This window comes from Lissotriton helveticus, chromosome 3_2 (assembly GCF_964261635.1).
Source record: "Lissotriton helveticus chromosome 3_2, aLisHel1.1, whole genome shotgun sequence".
NCBI lineage: Eukaryota > Metazoa > Chordata > Amphibia > Caudata > Salamandridae > Lissotriton > Lissotriton helveticus.
Window position 1 is genome coordinate 496,852,462 of NC_136062.1, and position 21,284 is coordinate 496,873,745.

Sequence of the window (21,284 nt, forward strand, 5' to 3'; positions counted from 1 at the left end):
TGAAGGAAGGGGGTGCTCTGATGACCGAGGGCCCCCCATCTTATGTGACCCGAGGCTTGCACACCTGGTCCTAGGGCCCCGGGGCGCCCGGCGACTGGAAACCGAGCCTTTGGGGGCCACAGAGACCTCCAGCGCCGAGAGGCCCCCCTCATCCAGGCCCTCGGTGCACGGGGTCCCCAGCTGGTGATCCCCCCGCTCTTGAAACGAGGCCCCCCTTCATGGTACCTCCGAGGGCCCCCTCCTCCCACCCGGCTTAGGGGCCCCAGTCCCCCGGGAGAGCCGCAGGATGGCGGCCATGAAGCTCCTGACCGGCGCCGGCCTCTTCCTGGCCTTCTCGGCGCTAGGGCTGCTGGCCATGGCCATCTGCACCGACTACTGGTACGAGACGGACGCGCGGAGGCACCGGGAGCGCTGCCGAAACTACGCCACCAAGAGGAGCGACATCTACATCGCAAGCCAGCAGCTGCCCCTGCCCCTGAGGGGGCCCCCCGGGGACAGCCCCAGGGACAGCCCCGGAGAGAGCCCCGGAGACAGCCCCAGAGACAGCCCCCGGGGGGCCAGTGCACCCCGAGACAGCCCCAGGGGGGCCAGTGCACCTGGAGACAGAGGGCCCCCCAGAGACAGCCGGGGCCAGGCCACAAACAGTCTGATCCAGGCCAGAGACAGCCGCGAGCAGAGCGTGCACATCACTAAACAGGGGAGAGGCCCCCTGGGCCAGGACAGGGACACCCTTCATCAGAGCACAGACAGCCAGAGGACAGACAGCCAGAGGACAGACAGCAGTCTGGGGAGAGGCCTCCTAGGCCAGGGGAGGGACACAACTAGCCAGGACACCATCAGCCAGAGGAGAGATCGCAGCCCAAAGGAGGCGGACAGCGCTGGAGTGAGTAAGGCTCAAGGGGTCATGCCCAGGACCGGCCGGGCCAAAGGAGACCTCCTGCCCCCGGCGGGCATCAGACGCTCCCCGGGGACCGGCGCCCTGAGCCCGGGGGCCAACGCCAACCCTGGAGCGGGTCGAGATGACGCCCAGGGCCTGGGTTGGACCGCAGACCTCGGTGTGGTCAGGGATGGCGGCCCGAGTTTGGACAACGATGGGGCGGTCACCCGTGACCTGGCACAGGATGTTGACCTCAGCTTTGGGTGGAACGGTGGCTTCGACGAGGTCAGCGATGAGGTCACCCGCCTGAACAAGGATGGTGACAAGAGAGTGACCCATGATGGCGGACTGCACCTGGCAATGAATGATGAGTTCAGACCGGCCAAAGATGGTGGTTTGAGATTGGCCAAAGATGGCGGCTTGAGATTGGCCAAGGATGGTGGCTTCACAATGACCAAGGATGGTGGCTTGAGATTGGCCAAGGATGGTGGCTTGGGGTTGGCCAAGGATGACGGCTTGAGATTGGTCAAGGATGACGGCTTGAGATTGGTCAAGGATGGTGACTTCACATTGACCAGGGATGGTGGCTTGAGATTGGCCAAGGATGGTGGCTTGAGATTGGTCAAGGATGGGGACTTCACATTGACCAGGGATGGTGGCTTGGGGTTGGCCAAGGATGGTGAATTTGGGTTGACTACAGACGGTGAGTTCACGTTGACCAAGGATGATGGTTTGAGCCGGGGCATCGGTGGTGGCACCAGGCGAAGCCTGGATAGTGGCCCGGATCCGACTGGGAGGGCCTACCCTAAGACGGGTCAGGAGAGCGTTGCAAGGCCTGCAAAGCGGGCATGGATACCACCTGCCCACGGGGTCTCTCTGCTGAGGCCCAAGCGCTATCTACTGCACCCCGGCTCTGCCATGGAGTCCCACTGCAGCCAACAGTTCAACTCCACCATCTCCGGGCTCTGGAGGAAATGCCACCGCCTGGGCTTCGACCTGGAGACGGACGAACTTATCCACAAGGGTGAGTGCCCACGGGGCTGGGGTACAGGGAGGTGTGGAGGCAGGGGGTGGATGAAGAGAAACAGGGAGGGGTGGAGGGCGGACGGAGGGGTACAGGGAGGAGTGGAGACGGAAGAAGGGGAACAGGGAGGGGTGGAGGGCGGACGGAGGGGTACATGGACATAACCTCTAAAGAAGAGAGGGGTCCAACACTCCAGAGGGACAGGACACCACAGGACGGTAAAGTAAAAAAATAACTCCCTTTGGGGTATAATATTAGCATACCAACAATGCATTCACCACACACATCCTACTCAAGCACCCGTGGGTCAATTTATCAGTAGCCAGTAAGTCGGATCCAAGTCCACTTTCTGCATAATTATGTATAAACGTTTTTAATTTTGATTAAGTTGGTTCAGAAAATTGTATATATTTAAACACCTTTTTGTATTAGAGACAATACATCATAATTAGGCTTTCCTGTTTTCAGTTTCTATTTTTGTTCAATTCTGGTGGGGGTTTTTCAGTTTTTTCAGTACCTTAAAAAACAGTGTTTATCAGTGGTTAAAATTTTTCGTGCCATTAAAAACAACTGAAACAGTGTTTTACTGGTGTTTATGGAATTTTAATTTAATTTTAATTATTGATTGCTTTCTGCACAGATATGTGTATAGGCAGCGTATGCACAGGGTATGTGATGTCCAAATACATTTTTACTGCACCAGAATGAACTACAAAGTCAATAGCATTCTTCATTAACTCTGAAGATTGTAAAGATGCTTTCAGCACACCATCGAGCAAGTGACAAGGATCTCTTACAGGGAAGCGCTTCAGCTCAGGTATCGATTTTGACAGGCCATCATACAACTTAGCTGAATTACTGCATATACAAACAAAATCACTCCAATCTTTATTGAACTTGGAAGGAACTTTTTTCAGCAGCATCTCAAGTGACACTGCGTTCCATTTTTACCAAACGTCTGCTGTCATGTTCTCACCACTATCTCAGATGCTTGGTGACAACATTCTTTTCACATATACCTGTCATTACATCTTGCATTGAATGTTTAAAGACTGGTGTGTTTGGCAATTTACTTACAATCAATACTGACTCACCAGAAAAGGGGGCTAATGTATCAAAGGATTTCACCCATTCTTTGTCTGTGGGTAAATGTGGTGGTACATATTAGGAAAGCTTCTTAGGAAACCAGCCATTTTACCTATCCGTGAAATCAAATGTAACCAACATTTCAGATATAAATGTGATATTTCCTCATTCTCTAAAGTTTATGAAGTAACTAAATAAGACCTAAAACATGCTTTTAAACACTGCATCTTTAGACCAAAGACCACATAACTGAAAAAAGCAGAAGGAGAAAGAGACAATGATTTAGTGACATCCCTAAACAACAAAACTCAAGCAGAAAAACGTTAGCCCAGTCTTTCTTGATGCTACCTAGTTTAACAGTCATATTGTATTGCCCCTTCAGGAAGAATTAAGAAAAATGACTCTTTCACTCATCTATTCCTTTCCATGAATGACACTTAGTTTGTGGCTTTAAAGGTGTTTTTTCAGTGTTTATATGTTTACACCGGTGATGGCTATTTTCCTTTCGGTGGGGTTTTATCAGTTATTATAGGTTTAAACCTAAAACCAGATAACCTAATCATAATACACATTAAAAACACAAAGTATTTTAAAAATCTAATAAAATTGCATTTGCAGGAAAATCGAAGGTTCAAAATTCATTTATGCAAAACCATAGTAGCATATACCAATGGATGCAACACGGCATTCAAAGACTCTGTCACAAGGAAACGTGTGTTTGTAGCCAAGAAAAAGCGACGCGTTTCAGAGGATTTACATGGATCCAACGTCCTTCTTCAGGCTTCTCAGTGTTTGGTTATGACAGCAGTATCAGGCGATCACTTAATCCATATATTGTCTTGAAGAAATCATTTCAATCACAGTTCATTGGAATCAGGCTGGGTGATCACTACCAGTGCCAATCGAATCTTTATATATCCATCGATATTGATAGTCGGTGCGTGCGAGTGAGGAACAATCTCAATAGTTCAATAGTTAAAAGCCTCCTATAAAAAAATAGGTATAAATCCTTCATAATATAGGATGAGTGCATGCTCAACGCCTTCGTTGAGGTGCTATAGAGGAAGCTTCTCGTCTGCCCGGGATTAACAAATCTCCTGCATCCTCACTGTCAACACTTTTGGACTTTACCGTACATCGAAATAAGGCAGAAAGGAGGGGTACAGGGAAATGTCGAGGCAGAAAGGAGGGGTACAGGGAAATGTGGAGGCAGAAAGGAGGGGTACAGGGAAATGTGGAGGCAGAAAAAGAAAAGTGGAGGCAGAAAGAAGGGGTACAGGGAAATGTGGAGGCAGAAAGGAGGGGTACAGGGAAATGTGGAGGCAGAAAGGAGGGGTACAGGGAAATGTGGAGGCAGAAAAAGAAAAGTGGAGGCAGAAAGAAGGGGTACAGGGAAATGTGGAGGCAGAAAACGAAATGTGGAAACAGAAAGAAGGGGTACAGGGAAATGTGGAGGCAGAAAGAAGGGGTACAGGGAAATGTGGAGGCAGAAAGGAGGGGTACAGGGAAATATGGAGGCAGAAAGAAGGGGTACAGGGAAATGTGGAGGCCGAAAAGGAAATGTGGAGGCAGAAAGAAGGGGTACAGGGAAATGTGGATACAGAAAAGGAAATGTGGAGACAGAAAGAAGGGGTACAGGGAAATGTGGAGGCAGAAAGAAGGGGTACAGGGAAATGTGGAGGCAGAAAGAAGGGGTACAGGGAAGTGTGGAGGCAGAAAGGAGCGGTACAGGGAAATGTGGAGGCAGAAAGCAGGGGTACAGGGAAATGTGGAGGCAGAAAGGAGGGGTACAGGGAAATGTGGAGGCAGAAAGGAGGGGTACATGGAAATAAGGCAGAAAGAAGGGGTACAGGGAAATGTGGAGGCAGAAAGGAGGGGTACAGGGAACTAAGGCAGAAAGAAGGGGTACAGGGAAATGAGGAGGCAGAAAGGAGGGGTACAGGGAAATGTGGAGGCAGAAAGAAGGGGTACAGGGAAATGTGGAGGCAGAAAGAAGGGGTACAGGGAAATGTGGAGGCAGAAAGGAGGGGTACAGGGAAATAAGGCAGAAAGAAGGGGTATAGGGAAATGTGGAAGCAGAAAGGAGGGGTACAGGGAAATGTGGAGACAGTGAGGTGGAAGAAGGGGAACAGGGAGAGGTAGAGGCAGGACAGGGGGTACATGGAGTAGTGGAGGCAGGAAGGAGGGGAATAGGGATTAGTGGAGGCAGTGAGGTAGAAGAAGGGATACATGGTGGGGTGACGGCAGGAAGTGGAAGTAAGGATACAGTGAGGTGTGGAGGCAGCGAGAAGGGGAGCTCTGCAGGATGTGAACGTTTCAGCACCATTGACAGCAGAAATCTTCACAGGAGCCGGGTGTCAGGGGACGTCTTGTGGGCTGGGTCTGTGGTGCTGGCAAGTGTGCGTTCCTGGAGGTGGGTACACAGACCTGGCATGGGTTTGTGGTACAGACAATGGTGAGCTGTAAGGTGTGGAGACACAGGTAGTTGGGGGGTCGGAGGCCAGGTCACCGGGGGGTGGGGCTCAGAGAGAGGGCCGCTATGGTCTGTCTGTGGGGGGAGGGGGTCCTATGGACTGTCTGTGGGGGGAGGGGCCACTATGGACTGTCTGTGGGGGGAGGGGCCGCTATGGACTGTCTGTGGGGGGAGGGGCCACTATGGACTGTCTGTGGGGGGAGGGGCCACTATGGACTGTCTGTGGGGGGAGGGGCCACTATGGACTGTCTGTGGGGGGAGGGGCCGCTAGGGACTGTCTGTGGGGGTAGGGGCCACTATGGACTGTCTGTGGGGGGAGGGGCCGCTAGGGACTGTCTGTGGGGGGAGGGGCCGCTATGGACTGTCTGTGGGGGGAGGGGCCGCTATGGACTGTCTGTGGGGGGAGGGGCCGCTATGGACTGTCTGTGGGGGGAGGGGCCACTATGGACTGTCTGTGGGGGGAGGGGCCGCTATGGACTGTCTGTGGGGGGAGGGGCCGCTATGGACTGTCTGTGGGGGGAGGGGCCGCTATGGACTGTCTGTGGGGGGAGGGGCCACTATGGACTGTCTGTGGGGGGAGGGGCCACTATGGACTGTCTGTGGGGGGAGGGGCCGCTATGGACTGTCTGTGGAAGTGGGGGGTGCTATGGACTGTGTGTGGGGGGAGGGGCCGCTATGGACTGTCTGTGGGGGGAGGGGCCACTATGGACTGTCTGTGGGGGGAGGGGCCACTATGGACTGTCTGTGGGGGGAGGGTCTGTACTATGGGTCTTTTCGGGTCTGTACTTTGGAGGTTTGGGGTCTGTACTATGGGGTTTTTAGGGTCTGTACTATGGGGTGTTTAGGGTCTGTACTTTGGAGTTTTTAGGGTCTGTACTTTGGGGTGTTTAGGGTCTGTACTTTGGGGTTTTTAGGGTCTGTACTTTGGGGTTTTTAGGGTCTGTACTTTGGGGTTTTTGGGGTCTGTACTCTGGAGTGTTCGGGGTCTGTACTTTGGGGTGTTGTGTGTCATATAAGGAGGTCTGATGGTGAGCAGAGGGTCTCTGTTGAAAAGGAACTGAAGCCTGATGAACCAACAGGAACCAGACAAGTCCCAACATCCATCGCTCCAGCTCCCTCCAGCTCCCTCCAGCTCCCTCCTTCTCCTTCCTGTCCATGGTGCTGACCTTTAGCTCCCCGTATCTCTTCTGCAGCTCCCTCCTGCTCCCTCCTGTCCATGGTGCTGACCCACAGCTCGTTGTAGCTCCTCTACAGCTCCCTGCTGTCCATGGTGCTGACCCACAGCTCCCTGCTGTCCATGGTGCTGGCCCCCAGCTCCTTGTATCTCCCGTGCAGCTCCCTCCTCCCCGTGGTGCTGCCCCCCCCAGCTCGTTGTAGCTCCTCTACAGCTCCCTGCTATCGTTGGTGCTGACCCTCAGCTCGTTGTAGCTCCTCTACAGCTCCCTACTGTAATTGGCGCTGACACCCTGCTCCATCTATGTCCTGAAACCAGTCCCAGGATGCTTGTTTCCGGTCCAGGGAGGACCTGGCTTGGCAGTTGGGACTGGACTGTTCTCATGGGTCACAGGGTCAGACTGATTTGCATATGGCTGGGTTCAAACTGGGGTGGCAGAGTGGGCTAAAGAACGATGGATTTAACCCAGATCTTTTGACTGGGGGAGAATATTTGCATTGTCAGCATTCCATGCTGTAACACCATCTATGTCCCCATGGTGCTGCCACCGGCTCCTGTGAAGATTTCTGCTGTCCATGGTGCTGAAACCTTCACATCCCTGCTGTCCCTGGTGCTGACACCTTCACATCCTGCAGAGCTCCCCACTGTCCATGGTGCTGCCACCGGCTCCTGTGAAGATTTCTGCTGTCCCTGGTGCTGACACCTTCACATCCTGCAGAGCTCCCCACTGTACATGGTGCTGACACCTTCACATCCTGCTGAGCTCCCTGCTGTCCCTGGTGCCGACACCTTCACATCCTGCAGAGTTCCCCACTGTCCATGGTGCTGACACCTTCAAATCCTGCTGAGCTCCCTGCTGTCCCTGGTGCTGACACCTTCACATCCTGCTGAGCTCCCTGCTGTCCCTGGTGCTGACACCTTCACATCCTGCAGAGTTCCCCCACTGTCCATGGTGCTGACACCTTCAAATCCTGCTGAGCTCCCTGCTGTCCATGGTGCTGACAACTTCACATCCTTGCTGTCCATGGTGCTGACACCACAACATCCTGCAGAGCTCCTCACTGTCCATGGTGCTGACACCACCACATCCTGCTGAGCTCCCTGCTGTTCATGGTGCTGACACCTTTACATCCTGCCGAGCTCTCCACTGTCCATGTTGCTGACACCTTCACATCCTGCCGAGCTCCCTGCTGTTCATGGTGCTGTCAACAGCCAACTCGCCTCCTTCATTGACAAGAACAACATCCTCAACCTCTCCCAATCAGGCTTCAGGAAGAACCACAGCACAGAGACCGCCCTCATTGCCGCGACAGACGACATCCGCTCCCTCCTCCAAAGAGAAGAGATTGTGGCCCTCATCCTCCTGGAGCTCTCCCCAGCCTTCGGAACAGTCTACACCACACCCTAGCCCACAGACTCCACAATGCAGGAATCCGGAACAAAGCCCCCGACGGGATCTGCTCATTCCTCTCCGGCAGACCGTAGCGGGCCAAACTCCCTCCCTTCATCTCGGAGCCCACGCCAACCACATGTGGACTCCCCCAAGGATCCTACATCAGCCCCACCCTGTTCGACTTTCAACTGTATCCCCCTCGAATACAGAAAAACTGTCACCCACGCCCTCATCAGCAGCAGACGGGACTACGGCAACGCACTCTACGCCGGCATCACCAAGAACCTCACCCGCAGACTCCAGAACATCCAGAACGCCGCCGCCAGACTCGTCCTTAACCTACCGTGTCACTGCCACATCAGCCAACACCTGCGGACCCTACACTGGCTACCGTCGAGAAGAGAATCACCTTCAAGCTTCTCACCCACGCACACAAAGCCCTCCACAACACCGGACCAGCCACATGAACCACCGCCTCTCCTTCCACCCACCCCAAAGAGCCCTCCGCTCAGCCCATCTTTCCCTCTACACCGTACCGCGCAGCAAGAAGACCGGGAGGGGAGGCCGCTCCTTCTCCTTCCTCGCGGCCAAGGGATGGAACTCCCTCCCTCTGCACCTCCGCCAGACACCAACGCTCTCTAAGTTCCTGAAGGACCTGGCTCTTTGACCAATCACGGTCCGGCACCACACATACCCTTATAACATACCATAAGTATTTGTAAAGCGCACGTTCACCCAGAGGTTTCTTGGCGCTGAATAACAGAGGTTTGTTGTTACCCAACTCAGTGGTCCTCATTTACTCGACCTCAGATGGATGACAGGCTGAGTGGACCCGCCGGGATTTGAACCTGTGACCATGAGGTCGAACACAGGCCCCTGCAGTGGATGCATTAGTCCACTGAGCCACCAGACCCGGCCATGAATAACCTCTGAACCCACTTGGCTTTCGCTGATTCTCCGCAAGTGCTTAGGAGCCACGCTCCATCACCCCCTAGTGCCTTGAGACCCTTCCAGGTGAGTAGCTGCGCTTAATAAAAACCCTGATTGATTGATTGATTGATTGGTGCCCTCTTCCTCCTGTGTAGCTCCCCACTGTCCCTGGTGCTGACACCTTCACATCCTGCAGAGCTCCCTGCTGTCCATGGTGCTGACACCTTCACATCCCGCTAAGCTCCCTGCTGTCCATGGTGCTGAGCCCCAGCTCACTGCTTCTGTGTAGATTTCTGCTGTACCTGGTGCTGACACCTTCAAATCCTGCAGAGTTCCCTGCTGTCCATGGTGCTGACACCTTCCCATCCTGCTGAGCTCCCTGCTGTCCATGGTGCTGACACCACATCCCGCTGAGCTCCCTGCTGTCCATGGTGCTGACACCTTCACATCCTGCTGAGCTCCCTGCTGTCCATGGTGCTGACACCTTCACATCTTGCAGAGCTCCCTGCTGTTCATGGTGCTGACATCTTCAAATCATGTAGAGCTCCCTGCTGTCCTTGGTGCTGGCCTCCTGACCCCTGTTTCTCCTGTGAACATTTCTGCTGTCCACGGTGCTGACACCTTCACATCCTGTAGAGCTCCCTGCTGTCCATGGAGCTGACACCTTCACATCCTGCTGAACTCCCCACCGTCCTAGGTGCTGACACCTTCACATCGGTAGAGCTCCCTGCTGTTCATTGTGCTGACACCCTTTGATCCGCCGTCACCTCCTCTGTCCCTGGTGCTGACACCTCTGATCCTCCATCTCCTCTTGTTTCCCTGGTGCTGACACCTCTGTTCCTCCTTTTGTTTCCCTGGTGCTGACGCCTCTGATCCTCCATCTCCTCTTGTTTCCCTGGTGCTGACGCCTCTGATCCTCCATCTCCTCTTGTTTCCCTGGTGCTGACGCCTCTGTTCCTCCACCTCCTCTTGTTTCCCTGGTGCTGACACCTCTGTTCCTCCATCTCCTCTGCTTTCCCTGGTGCTGACACCTCTGTTCCTCCATCTCCTCTGTCCCTGGTGCTGACACCTCTGTTCCTCCATCTCCTCTGTCCCTGGTGCTGACACCTCTGTTCCTCCATCTCCTCTGCTTTCCCTGGTGCTGACACATCTGTTCCTCCATCTCCTCTGCTTTCCCTGGTGCTGACACCTCTCTTTCTCCACCTCCTTTTGTTTCCCTGGTGCTGACACCTCTGTTCCTCCATCTCCTCTGTCCCTGGTGCTGACACCTCTGTTCCTCCATCTCCTCTGCTTTCCCTGGTGCTGACACCTCTGTTCCTCCATCTCCTCTGCTTTCCCTGGTGCTGACACCTCTCTTTCTCCACCTCCTTTTGTTTCCCTGGTGCTGACGCCTCTGTTCCTCCACCTCCTCTTCTTTCTCTGGTGCTGACGCCTCTGTTCCTCCACCTCCTCTGTCCCTGGTGCTGACGCCTCTGTTCCTCCATCTCATTGGTCCCTGGTCCCTGCACCTCTGTTCCTTCATCTCCTCTGTCCCTGGTGCTGACACCTCTGTTCCTCCATCTCATATGCTTTCCCTCCTGTTGCTGGCACCTCTGTTCCTCCATCTCCTCTGTCCCTGGTGCTGACACCTCTGTTCCTTCATCTCCTCTGTCCCTGGTGCTGACACCTCTGTTCCTCCATCTCCTATGCTTTCCCTCCTGGTGCTGACACCTCTGTTCCTCCACCTCCTCCTCTTTCCCTGGTGCTGACACCTCTGTTCCTCCTCTTGTTTCCCTGGTGCTGACACCCCTGTTCCTCCATCTCCTCTGTCCCTGGTGCTGACACCTCTGTTCCCCCATCTCCTCTGCTTTCCCTGGTGCTGACACCTCTCTTCCTCCACCTCCTTTTGTTTCCCTGGTGCTGACACCTCTGTTCCTCCATCTCCTCTTCTTTTTCTGGTCCTAGCGCCTCTGTTCCTCCATCTCCTCTGTCCCTGGTGCTGACACCTCTGTTCCTCCATCTCCTCTGCTTTCCCTGGTGCTGACACCCCTGTTCCTCCATCTCCTCTGTCCCTGGTGCTGACACCTCTGTTCCTCCATCTCCTTTTCTTTTTCTGGTCCTAACGCCTCTGTTACTCCATCTCCTCTGTCCCTGGTGCTGACACCTCTGTTCCTCCATCTCCTCTGCTTTCACTGGTGCTGACACCCCTGTTCCTCCATCTCCTCTGTCCCTGGTGCTGACACCCCTGTTCCTCCATCTCCTCTGCTTTCCCTGGTGCTGACACCTCTGTTCCTCCATCTCCTCTGTCCCTGGTGCTGATACCTCTGTTCCTCCACCTCCTCTTCTTTCTCTGGTGCTGACGCCTCTGTTCCTCCATCTCATCTGTCCCTGGTCCCTGCACCTCTGTTCCTTCATCTCCTCTGTCCCTGGTGCTGACACCTCTGTTCCTCCATCTTCTATGCTTTCCCTCCTGTTGCTGGCACCTCTGTTCCTCCATCTCCTCTGTCCCTGGTGCTGACACCTCTGATCCTTCATCTCCTCTGTCCCTGGTGCTGACACCTCTGTTCCTTCATCTCCTCTGTCCCTGGTGCTGACACCTCTGTTCCTCCATCTCCTATGCTTTCCCTCCTGGTGCTGACACCTCTGTTCCTCCACCTCCTCCTCTTTCCCTGGTGCTGACACCTCTGTTTCTCCTCTTGTTTCCCTGGTGCTGACACCCCTGTTCCTCCATCTCCTCTGTCCCTGGTGCTGACACCTCTGTTCCCCCATCTCCTCTGCTTTCCCTGGTGCTGACACCTCTCTTCCTCCACCTCCTTTTGTTTCCCTGGTGCTGGCACCTCTGTTCCTCCATCTCCTCTTCTTTTTCTGGTCCTAACGCCTCTGTTCCTCCATCTCCTCTGTCCCTGGGGCTGACACCTCTGTTCCTCCATCTCCTCTGCTTTCCCTGGTGCTGACACCCCTGTTCCTCCATCTCCTCTGTCCCTGGTGCTGACACCTCTGTTCCCCCATCTCCTCTGCTTTCTCTGGTGCTGACACCTCTCTTCCTCCGCCTCCTTTTGTTTCCCTGATGCTGACACCTCTGTTCCTCCATCTCCTCTTCTTTTTCTGGTCCTAACGCCTCTGTTCCTCCATCTCCTCTGTCCCTGGTGCTGACACCTCTGTTCCTCCATCTCCTCTGTCCCTGGTGCTGACACCTCTGTTCCTCCATCTCCTCTGTCCCTGGTGCTGATACCTCTGTTCCTCCATCTCCTCTGTCCCTGGTGCTGACACCTCTGTTCCTCCATCTCCTCTGTCCCTGGTGCTGACACCTCTGTTCCTTCATCTCCTCTGTCCCTGGTGCTGACACCTCTGTTCCTCCACCTCCTCTTGTTTCTCTGGTGCTGACACCTCTGTTCCTCCACCTCCTCTTGTTCCCCTGGTGCTGACACCTCTGTTCCTCCATCTCCTCTGTCCCTGGTGCTGATACCTCTGTTCCTCCATCTCCTCTGTCCCTGGTGCTGACACCTCTGTTCCTCCATCTCCTCTGTCCCTGGTGCTGACACCTCTGTTCCTTCATCTCCTCTGTCCCTTGTGCTGACACCTCTGTTCCTCCATCTCCTCTGTCCCTGGTGCTGACACCTCTGTTCCTCCACCTCCTCTTGTTTCCCTGGTGTTGACACCTCTGTTCCTCCATCTCCACTGTCCCTGGTGCTGATACCTCTGTTCCTCCATCTCCTCTGTCCCTGGTGCTGACACCTCTGTTCCTCCATCTCCTCTGCTTTCCCTGCTGCTGACACCTCTGTTCCTTCATCTCCTCTGTCCCTGGTGCTGACACCTCTGTTCCTTCATCTCCTCTGTCCCTGGTGCTGACACCTCTGTTCCTCCATCTCCTCTTGTTTCCCTGGTGCTGACACCTCTGTTCCTCCATCTCCTCTGTCCCTGGTGCTGATACCTCTGTTCCTCCATCTCCTCTGTCCCTGGTGCTGACACCTCTGTTCCCCCATCTCCTCTGTCCCTGGTGCTGACACCTCTGTTCCTCCATCTCCTCTTGTTTCCCTGGTGCTGACACCTCTGTTCCTCCATCTCCTCTTGTTTCCCTGGTGCTGACACCTCTTTTCCTCCATCTCCTCTGTCCCTGGTGCTGACACCTCTGTTCCTCCATCTCCTCTGTCCCTGGTGCTGACACCTCTGTTCCTCCATCTCCTCTGTCCCTGGTGCTGACACCTCTGTTCCTCCATCTCCTCTTGTTTCCCTGGTGCTGACACCTCTGTTCCTCCATCTCCTCTGCTTTCCCTGGTGCTGACACCTCTGTTCCTCCATCTCCTCTGCTTTCCCTGGTGCTGACACCTCTGATCCTCCATCTCCTCCACTGTCCGTGGTGCTGACACCTCTGTTCCTCCATCTCCTCTGCTTTCCCTGATGGTGACACCTCTGTTCCTACATCTCCTCTGTCCCTGGTGCTGACACCTCTGTTCCTCCATCTTCTCTGCTTTCCCTGGTGCTGACACCTCTGTTCCTTCATCTCCTCTGTCCCTGGTGCTGACACCTCTGTTCCTCCATCTCCTCTGTCTCTGGTGCTGACACCTCTGTTCCTCCATCTCCTCTGCTTTCCCTGGTGCTGACACCTCTGTTCCTCCTCTTCTTTCCCTGGTGCTGACACCTCTGATCCTCCGTCTCCTCCTCTGTCCCTGGTGCTGACACCTCTGTTCCTCCTCTTCTTTCCCTGGTGCTGTCACCCTCTGAACTGCCGTCTCCTCCACTGTCCCTGGTGCTGACACCTCTGTTCCTCCTCTTCTTTCCCTGGTGCTGACACCTCTGATCTGCCGTCTCCTCCTCTGTCCCTGGTGCCTATACCTCTGATCTGCCGTCTCCTCCTCTGTCCCTGGTGCTGACACCTCTGATCTGCCGTCTCCTCCTCTGTCCCTGGTGCTGACACCTCTGATCTGCCGTCTCCTCCTCTGTCCCTGGTGCCTATACCTCTGATCTGCCGTCTCCTCCTCTGTCCCTGGTGCCTATACCTCTGATCTGCCGTCTCCTCCTATGTCCCTGGTGCTGACACCTCTGTTCCTCCACCTCCTCTTGTTTCCCTGGTGCTGACACCTCTGTTCCTCCTCTTCTTTCCCTGGTGCTGTCACCCTCTGATCTGCCGTCTCCTCCTCTGTCCCTGGTGCTGACACCTCTGATCTGCCGTCTCCTCTGTCCCTGGTACTGACACCTCTGATCCGCCGTCTCCTCCTCTGTCCCTGGTGTTGGCAGCCTTGCCTTCTCTCCACTGCAGATCTCAGATGCCTTTACCATGTTCCCCCCTGTGTGTGTATTTATGGGCACTTGTAACGCCTGGCTGAATAGCAGGGGTCGCTGTTCAGGGTAAGGGGCGAGATTTAAGAGGGGGGGTGTGCACCTGAGTTGCAGCAGCTGTTCTTATGTGTTGGGTGGTTTGTTCGTGTTCCCTTGTGACATTTCGCGACGTGGATAAGATGCTTTTTCATGGGGGCAGGAGCCAAGCTCGCGTCCGAGATGGCCGCGTTTTAGCTCGGCTCCGTTCACTCTCCTGTATACGACAACTATCCTGTACTTTCTCCTGCCCCGGGAAGTATTCTACGAATTGCTGTGGAACGACGATACCTCACGGACACTTACCGTTTGCTCCGGTGGCTCCTGGGTGTTGCGGATCCTGAGTTGCGCCCCTGTCTGCTTCGGGGCCTCCGGAGCGGCCGGGCCTGGCACTCCTTGGCGGCGCCCGGGCTGGATGGGGCGCAGTTGCCGGCCCTTGGTGGTGGTGTGGAGTCGGTCGGAGAGGCCGATGTGCTAATAGACCGCTTGCGGCCCCCCGGGCCTGGTCCGGCGATCCTGCGGCCTGGTGTTGGGGCGCTGCCTTCCATGGACGGGGTTCACCGTACATCGGGCTCGTCCCCCCTTTGTTCTCCGGCCCGGCCATTTTGAGTTCCTCCGCCCGGGCTCGGAGAACGGTGCCGGCGGCGTGTGGGGTGCCGGCGCATCGCCTTCTTCTGGTGACCCTCCTTTCTGCCCTGGTGGCACCTCCGCTGGCGGCTGCCGATATCCTGTTTTGCCCCGCTGGTATCCGGGCGGGGATTTGTGTTTGCAGCGGCCCCGCCGAGCTTCTAAGATGGCGGCCGGCCCCATGACTCTCGGCCTGGCTGGGACTGGCGATGCGGATCCGCCGCACGGCACGTTTTCTGAATACTGCAAAGGTGAGCCTACACTTGGCGACATCCTCGCCGCCCTGCGCTCCTGGGGGGCACCCATGACCGCACCTGTCGCTATCCTGGAGAGAGGTCTCTTGGCTGGACCTGCCGGACCCCCCCCGGTCTGTGCGGCTTCATCTCTGTTGTGTGCTGCTGGAACTTTCCTTGGGGTCGTGAACCTGGAGGCTGCTGTTGGTGTGGATGTACGGAAATCCGCTGCCCTTCTTCATCCTGTGCCTCCTTCTGCTCCGGAGGTTCGCCAGCCGGATCCCATCTGGACCGACCTCGATGGGTCTCCTTTTCCTCTTTTGCCTCACATGGCCACACGAAAATCCTGTGACTGTGCCGCTGGACCGGCTTTCCCCGGGTTCTCATCGGAACTGTGCCTGCTTTGCCTGAGGTGGTTCCTGTTCTGTCTGGATCATCCGGATCGCGATCGCTTTGATTTGAATGTTTTTTTGATTCGACTCCCTGTTCTTCACCTCCGGCTCCGTGTGATCTGGTTCCTGGTTCGTTGGACTACTACAGTTTGCGAAAAACGAGGACAGGGTTGAGCTGATCTTGCCTCTGTGGACTGTTATTTTGTGGTATGGTTGGGCGATCCGTATATAATTGTATGATTACATTTGATACTTCTTTACGTTCCTGGTGCTTATTCGTGTATTTACCATCTTCCCGTGGGCTCTGAGTATGTTCGGGCGGGAGGGTGGGAGCTGAAAGGGTTTTGATTGTGTGGCTCCTCTCCCGCTGTTTTTCCTTGTTTTCCCTTCCCCCCCCCTTTTTTATCTACGTGATTCTTTCTTCCATATTTCTTCTATATTTCGGGTTCTAATTAGGGCGACAGGCACGCTGCTGGGGGGTAGGCCATAGCCTTCTGCAGGGGTGCAGGGTGGGGGAGGGGTCTGTATTCTTGTATCTTCCCTTGTTCCTTTTTTGGTTCTATGGCTCTTATGTATCCCCTTATTTCGTGGCGCGGTGTCGGCACGTCGCCCCCCGGGGTGTTTGTGCTGGCATGGCCCTTTTGGTACGTCTGCTGTCACGGTTTACTACGCATTCATTTCTCCTGTTGCCACTAGTTCCTTGTGCCGAATTAGTATTGGGTGCTTTGTTAGCCGTGGGGGACGTGCACTGACGCTGCGCCCTCACTTTTTCTGACTCCTTTTTCCGATGTCCTTTTCCTTCCCTATTTTCCCTTTCCCCCCCCCATTTTTCTTTTCCTTTTCTGGGTTGTTGTAACAGAGGGCTTTTAGTTGTGTAAGCGTACTTATCGCTGTTTTACTATTATGTGCCATGGTAGTGGTGGGAGGGCGTTGAGCAGCGATTGTGATTGTTATTGATGTGGGACTCACGTTCTGCCTTTGCCAAAATGTGACTGTGCTTTTGGTCTTTTCCTGTATTCGAAACTTCGGCTAGCTCACGGCCCACCGCGGCCCTCTGGACTTTATTGATGGTCTTTATCCTGCGAACCCCTTTATTTCATTATAAAATTAACCTACTCTTATCCTGTCCGCGATGGCGGCTCGAAGACTTGTTACCTTTGCCTTCATATGCGCTATTTAGAAATCCTGTTGTCACTCCTGTATTGCCTCGTATGTCTCTTTATTGTGGTGGCCGGCCTGATGGGTTGTAGGCCCGTATCTGTGAGCGCCTTCTGTACAATAAAGGTTTAAAAAAAAAAAAAAAAGATGCTTTTTCATGTCACTGTCACGTGTTTCTTCTGTCACCTTTGACAGCTGCTCCAGGGGCCCTCTGCGCCCTGGTTGACGCAGGGGGTGAGGTGTGGTGTTCAGCCAGGATGCTTGTTTCCGGTCCAGGGAAGGCATGGCTTGGCAGTTCGGGCTGGACTGTTCCTATGAGGCACAGGGTCAGACTGATTTGCATATGGCCATGTCTGAACTGGGGTGGCGGAGTGGGCTAAAGAACGGTGATGGATTAAACCCAGATCTGTTGACTGGGTGTGAGTGTTTGATTGGCTCCTGCTCTGCCATCCGTTCTCTCTTGTTTACCCTCTGGGGCCCTGGGCGAGGGAGACATGTCACGTTTCATATTTTTAGTAAAGATGTTGATCTATAACGAGGTCAGCAATAGGAGGAAACGGGCTTTTATCACTCGATATATTCAAAAGAAACAAAAGAGCAACATTTGGCAGCGCCCGATCACTTTCAAAACTTACATTTGCCTCGTAATACATTTTTTTAAAGGGTTAAAATAATTCAAGGATTTACAATACATCAATCTATTTTATTGGATAATGCAAGAGTTGAATCGCTGCTTTTGTTGATTTAGTCCTGTTTTTTTTGTTTTCTTTATAAAGGCGCTTTAGAAAGATTATGTGGGGTGGCTTTAGGGCAGCCACGGGAGTGCCCCCTGCTCGTGCGCAGGTGCAGCGTCGATGCATAAAGTGCATCACCTGCCTCGAGCCGCCGAGCACCAGGCGCAGCAGGAGGCAGGCAGCGTAGCGCCTGCGCAGTAACGCATCTGGGCGCTCTGCCATCTGGATTCCAGCTCAGGGGAAGGTGAGGCAGCGCACCTCGACCGGACCGAGCTCCTTATCACTCTCTCTGATGTCATCCGCCCTGGAGCTATCTTTAAATAAAGTTCACGTTGGTAAAAGCTCCGATTTCGCAGGTTTTCCTTATTGAGTATAAAGTGCTTAAGAGCACAACGAAGATTCATTATGAAAGTCCCCCCCCGGGCCCCCCCTCCCGAGGGGGCAGACACTCCATGGCTGACACCCCCGAGGGTCCCTCGTTTCAAGGCATCAGACGAGACCCCGAACGAGTTTCAGCCGCAAAACCCCTGATGAAGGTGACAATCAGACCCGTTTCTAACCGTAGCGCCTCGACGGGGCCCCCGCGTTTAAGGCGCAGACAGAGCGCAGCGCGCCCCCTCGACCCTGTGCTTGAAGTTCCGATGTCCTGCTCGTGCTCAGAGGCCTCGACTCGGTGCTGCACGAGGCGCTTTGATGCCTTCGCAGCGCTATGGGGTACACTGACCGCGCAGGGGGTCCCTCGGTGGGGTGCGGTTCAAGTGCTTCCGGTGCAGCGCTCCCTGAGCTGGAGACGTGAGCGAGCGCCTCAATAATCTTCAAGAGTCCTCTAGGCGCTTCTCCCTCCTGCCTCAGCCCCTGCCCCGGCCTCGAGCCCGCTCTTGTTTCCGCTGAGAGGCCCTGGGGGCGGGGCCTGTCCACCACGGGTGAATGCTCTTTTCTGAGTTATACCTCAAATACTCAATGGTTCACATTCTTTCAGACTCCGCATTCGATTGCTGGTAGAGAAGGAGGGGCCACAGCCCACACGCGTTTCACCCCTCAGTGGGGCATTTTCAAGGCTGCATGGAAATAGATATAACAAGCACTGGCGTTGCCAATAGGTCTCGCAGTAGGAAAGTTGGAGCTATTACAATTGCCAATAACAATGCCTTTTATTTTTGTTTTCATTTTAAAAACATAAAGGGCTTTGTCATTTACAAAACCAATAGCTCCAACTTTCCTACTGCGAGACCTATTGTGCACTGCACAGTGTGTGTGAAAGTGGCACTGCGTGGGTGTGAGTGGCTTTGAGTGAGTGGCGTTGCGTGGGTGAGTGGCGTTGCATGTGTGAGTGGCGTTGCGTGTGTGAGTGGCTTTGAGTGAGTGTCGTTGCGTGGGTGAGTGGCGTTGCATGTGTGAGTGGCGTTGCGTGTGTGAGTGGCGTTGCGTGTGTGATTTGCGTTGCGTGTGTGATTGGCATTGCATGGGTGAGTGTGGCGTTGCGTGTGTGAGAGTGGGCTTGCGTGGGTGTGAGTGGCATTGTGTGTCTGAAAGTGGTGCTGTGTGGGTAAAAGTGGCACTGCGTGGGTGTGAGTGGCGTTGCGTGTGTGAGTGGTGTTTGCGTGTGTGAGTGGCGTTGCGTGTGTGAGAGTGGGCTTGCGTGGGTGTGAGTGGCGTTGTGTGTCTGAAAGTGGCACTGCGTAGGTGTGAGTGGCGTTGCGTGTGTGAGTGGCGTTGCGTGTGTGAGTGGCGTTGCGTGAGTGGTGTTGCGTGCGTGATTGGCGTTGCGTGCGTGGCGTTGCGTGCGTGAGTGGCGTTGCGTGCATGAGTGGCGTTGCGTGCGTGAGTGGCGTTGCATGCGTGAGTGGCGTTGCATGTGTGAGTGGCGTTGCATGTGTGAGTGGCGTTGCGTGGTTGAGTGGCGTTGCATGGTTGAGTGGCGTTGCGTGGTTGAGTGGCGTTGCATGTGTGAGTGGCGTTGCATGTGTGAGTGGCGTTGCATGTGTGAGTGGCGTTGCATGTGTGAGTGGCGTTGCATGTGTGAGTGGCGTTGCATGTGTGAGTGGCGTTGCATGTGTGAGTGGCGTTGCGTGGTTGAGTGGCGTTGCATGGTTGAGTGGCGTTGCATGGTTGAGTGGCGTTGCATGGTTGAGTGGCGTTGCATGGTTGAGTGGCGTTGCGTGGTTGAGTGGCGTTGCATGTGTGAGTGGCGTTGCATGTGTGAGTGGCGTTGCATGTGTGAGTGGCGTTGCATGTGTGAGTGGCGTTGCATGTGTGAGTGGCGTTGCATGTGTGAGTGGCGTTGCATGTGTGAGTGGCGTTGCATGTGTGAGTGGCGTTGCATGTGTGAGTGGCGTTGCATGTGTGAGTGGCTAAATGTAGCACAGGGAGACCTCCAGCGGTAAGACAATCAAAAACAACTTAGAAAACATTTCACAGTATGAAAAGATCAAACTCATGAACGAGCGTGATACACCTCAGCTAAACATCATGATAAATAACAACACACATTAGAAGTGAAACTGCAAGTACAGAAGGACCAGCTTTGCTTGTTTAAAACTCAGAGGCAAAAGAAGAGGACATATGTACTTATGACATATGCTCTCCCACTTCAGGCAGATGAGTGTAATGTGTAAAGCATCTTGTGGAGCAACCATGTCACATGAGCAGATCGTGGAGTCTGAGAATGGCAGCCGAAGCAAATACAAACAAGCAGCAATTGGCCAGGCCTGCCTGCGAGGCTCAAAGTGTTAGAAGGCAGGTCTTGGGCAGAGGCAGAGTACTGACTTAGGAATGACTGTGAGGCGCATTGGTGTGAAGCACATCAAAGGGCTTCTCCTCCCCTAATTAGGTGAGGAGAAGCCGTTTCGGGAAACTGTGGCCGGCCATGAATATTTAGGGGAGGAGAAGCCCTTTGATGTGCTGGGCTCTGAAAAGATCCATGCCTTCAGAGCAGGATAAGTTGCGGCCAGGCCTCATCGGAGAGCTGTTTGGCAGCAAAGGGCCATATCCCAGCACTCGTGCTGACGTTGCATACTTGGCGAGGCACAGATTTGCTGGCTCTGTTTTGGGTGGGGAAGGACCCAACCCGGCTGATGACACATCAAGCTGCAAGAGCCAGAAGATTCCAGCACACAAGAATGAAGTTGGCAAAAATCAATTATCAAAGGAAAAGAGTCTTTCAGTCTTTAAAGCGGTAAATCACACAAATGCATGGAATAAGCCCAATTACGCACTCCGTAAAAAAATGAAATAAAATAAAATAACACTCCCTTTTCTGAATGCAGCTCCGCTCATAAAGACAGCTAGTTCCGCCCTTCACGGGAAACATATTGTTTTCAGGCTTAAAGAGCAATCCAGGAAAAGCACGTGAATTAAAGGTTTACAAGCTCCATGCTCGGTAAACAGTACTTACATCAGGAAGCGCACCCTGATGCAGATGAAGTGAGGGGCTCCCAGTGGGGGGGGGGGGGAGGGGGGGGTTGAGGCGGGGGCAGGGGCAGGGCAAAAACTAACGCCGGCTGATGACGCATCAAGCTGCAAGAGCCAGAAGATTCCAGCACACAAGAATGAAGTTGGCAAAAATCAATTATCAAAGGAAAAGAGTCTTTCAGTCTTTAAAGCGGTAAATCACACAAATGCATGGAATAAGCCCAATTACGCACTCCGTAAAAAAATGAAATAAAATAAAATAACACTCCCTTTTCTGAATGCAGCTCCGCTCATAAAGACAGCTAGTTCCGCCCTTCACGGGAAACATATTGTTTTCAGGCTTAAAGAGCAATCCAGGAAAAGCACGTGAATTAAAGGTTTACAAGCTCCATGCTCGGTAAACAGTACTTACATCAGGAAGCGCACCCTGATGCAGATGAAGTGAGGGGCTCCCAGTGGGGGGGGGGGGAGGGGGGGGTT

The 21,284-nt window shown here is 54.1% G+C and overlaps 1 protein-coding gene across 2 annotated transcripts in view; it reads left to right on the forward strand.

The window, feature by feature from the left end:
• Positions 1–286: 286 nt before the first annotated feature.
• Positions 287–21,284, forward strand: part of LOC144826378 (transmembrane protein 178B-like) — a 119,325-nt gene continuing 98,327 nt past the window's right edge. Inside the window, exons 1-2 of one of the 2 annotated variants that reach the window (XM_078684707.1) lie at positions 287–471; positions 1,711–1,901. In XM_078684707.1, coding sequence (XP_078540833.1) covers positions 287–471; positions 1,711–1,901 — 376 coding nt within the window. Of the gene's footprint in view, positions 472–873; positions 1,902–21,284 lie in introns of those variants that run through there. The other variant, XM_078684706.1, reaches the window with a different exon arrangement.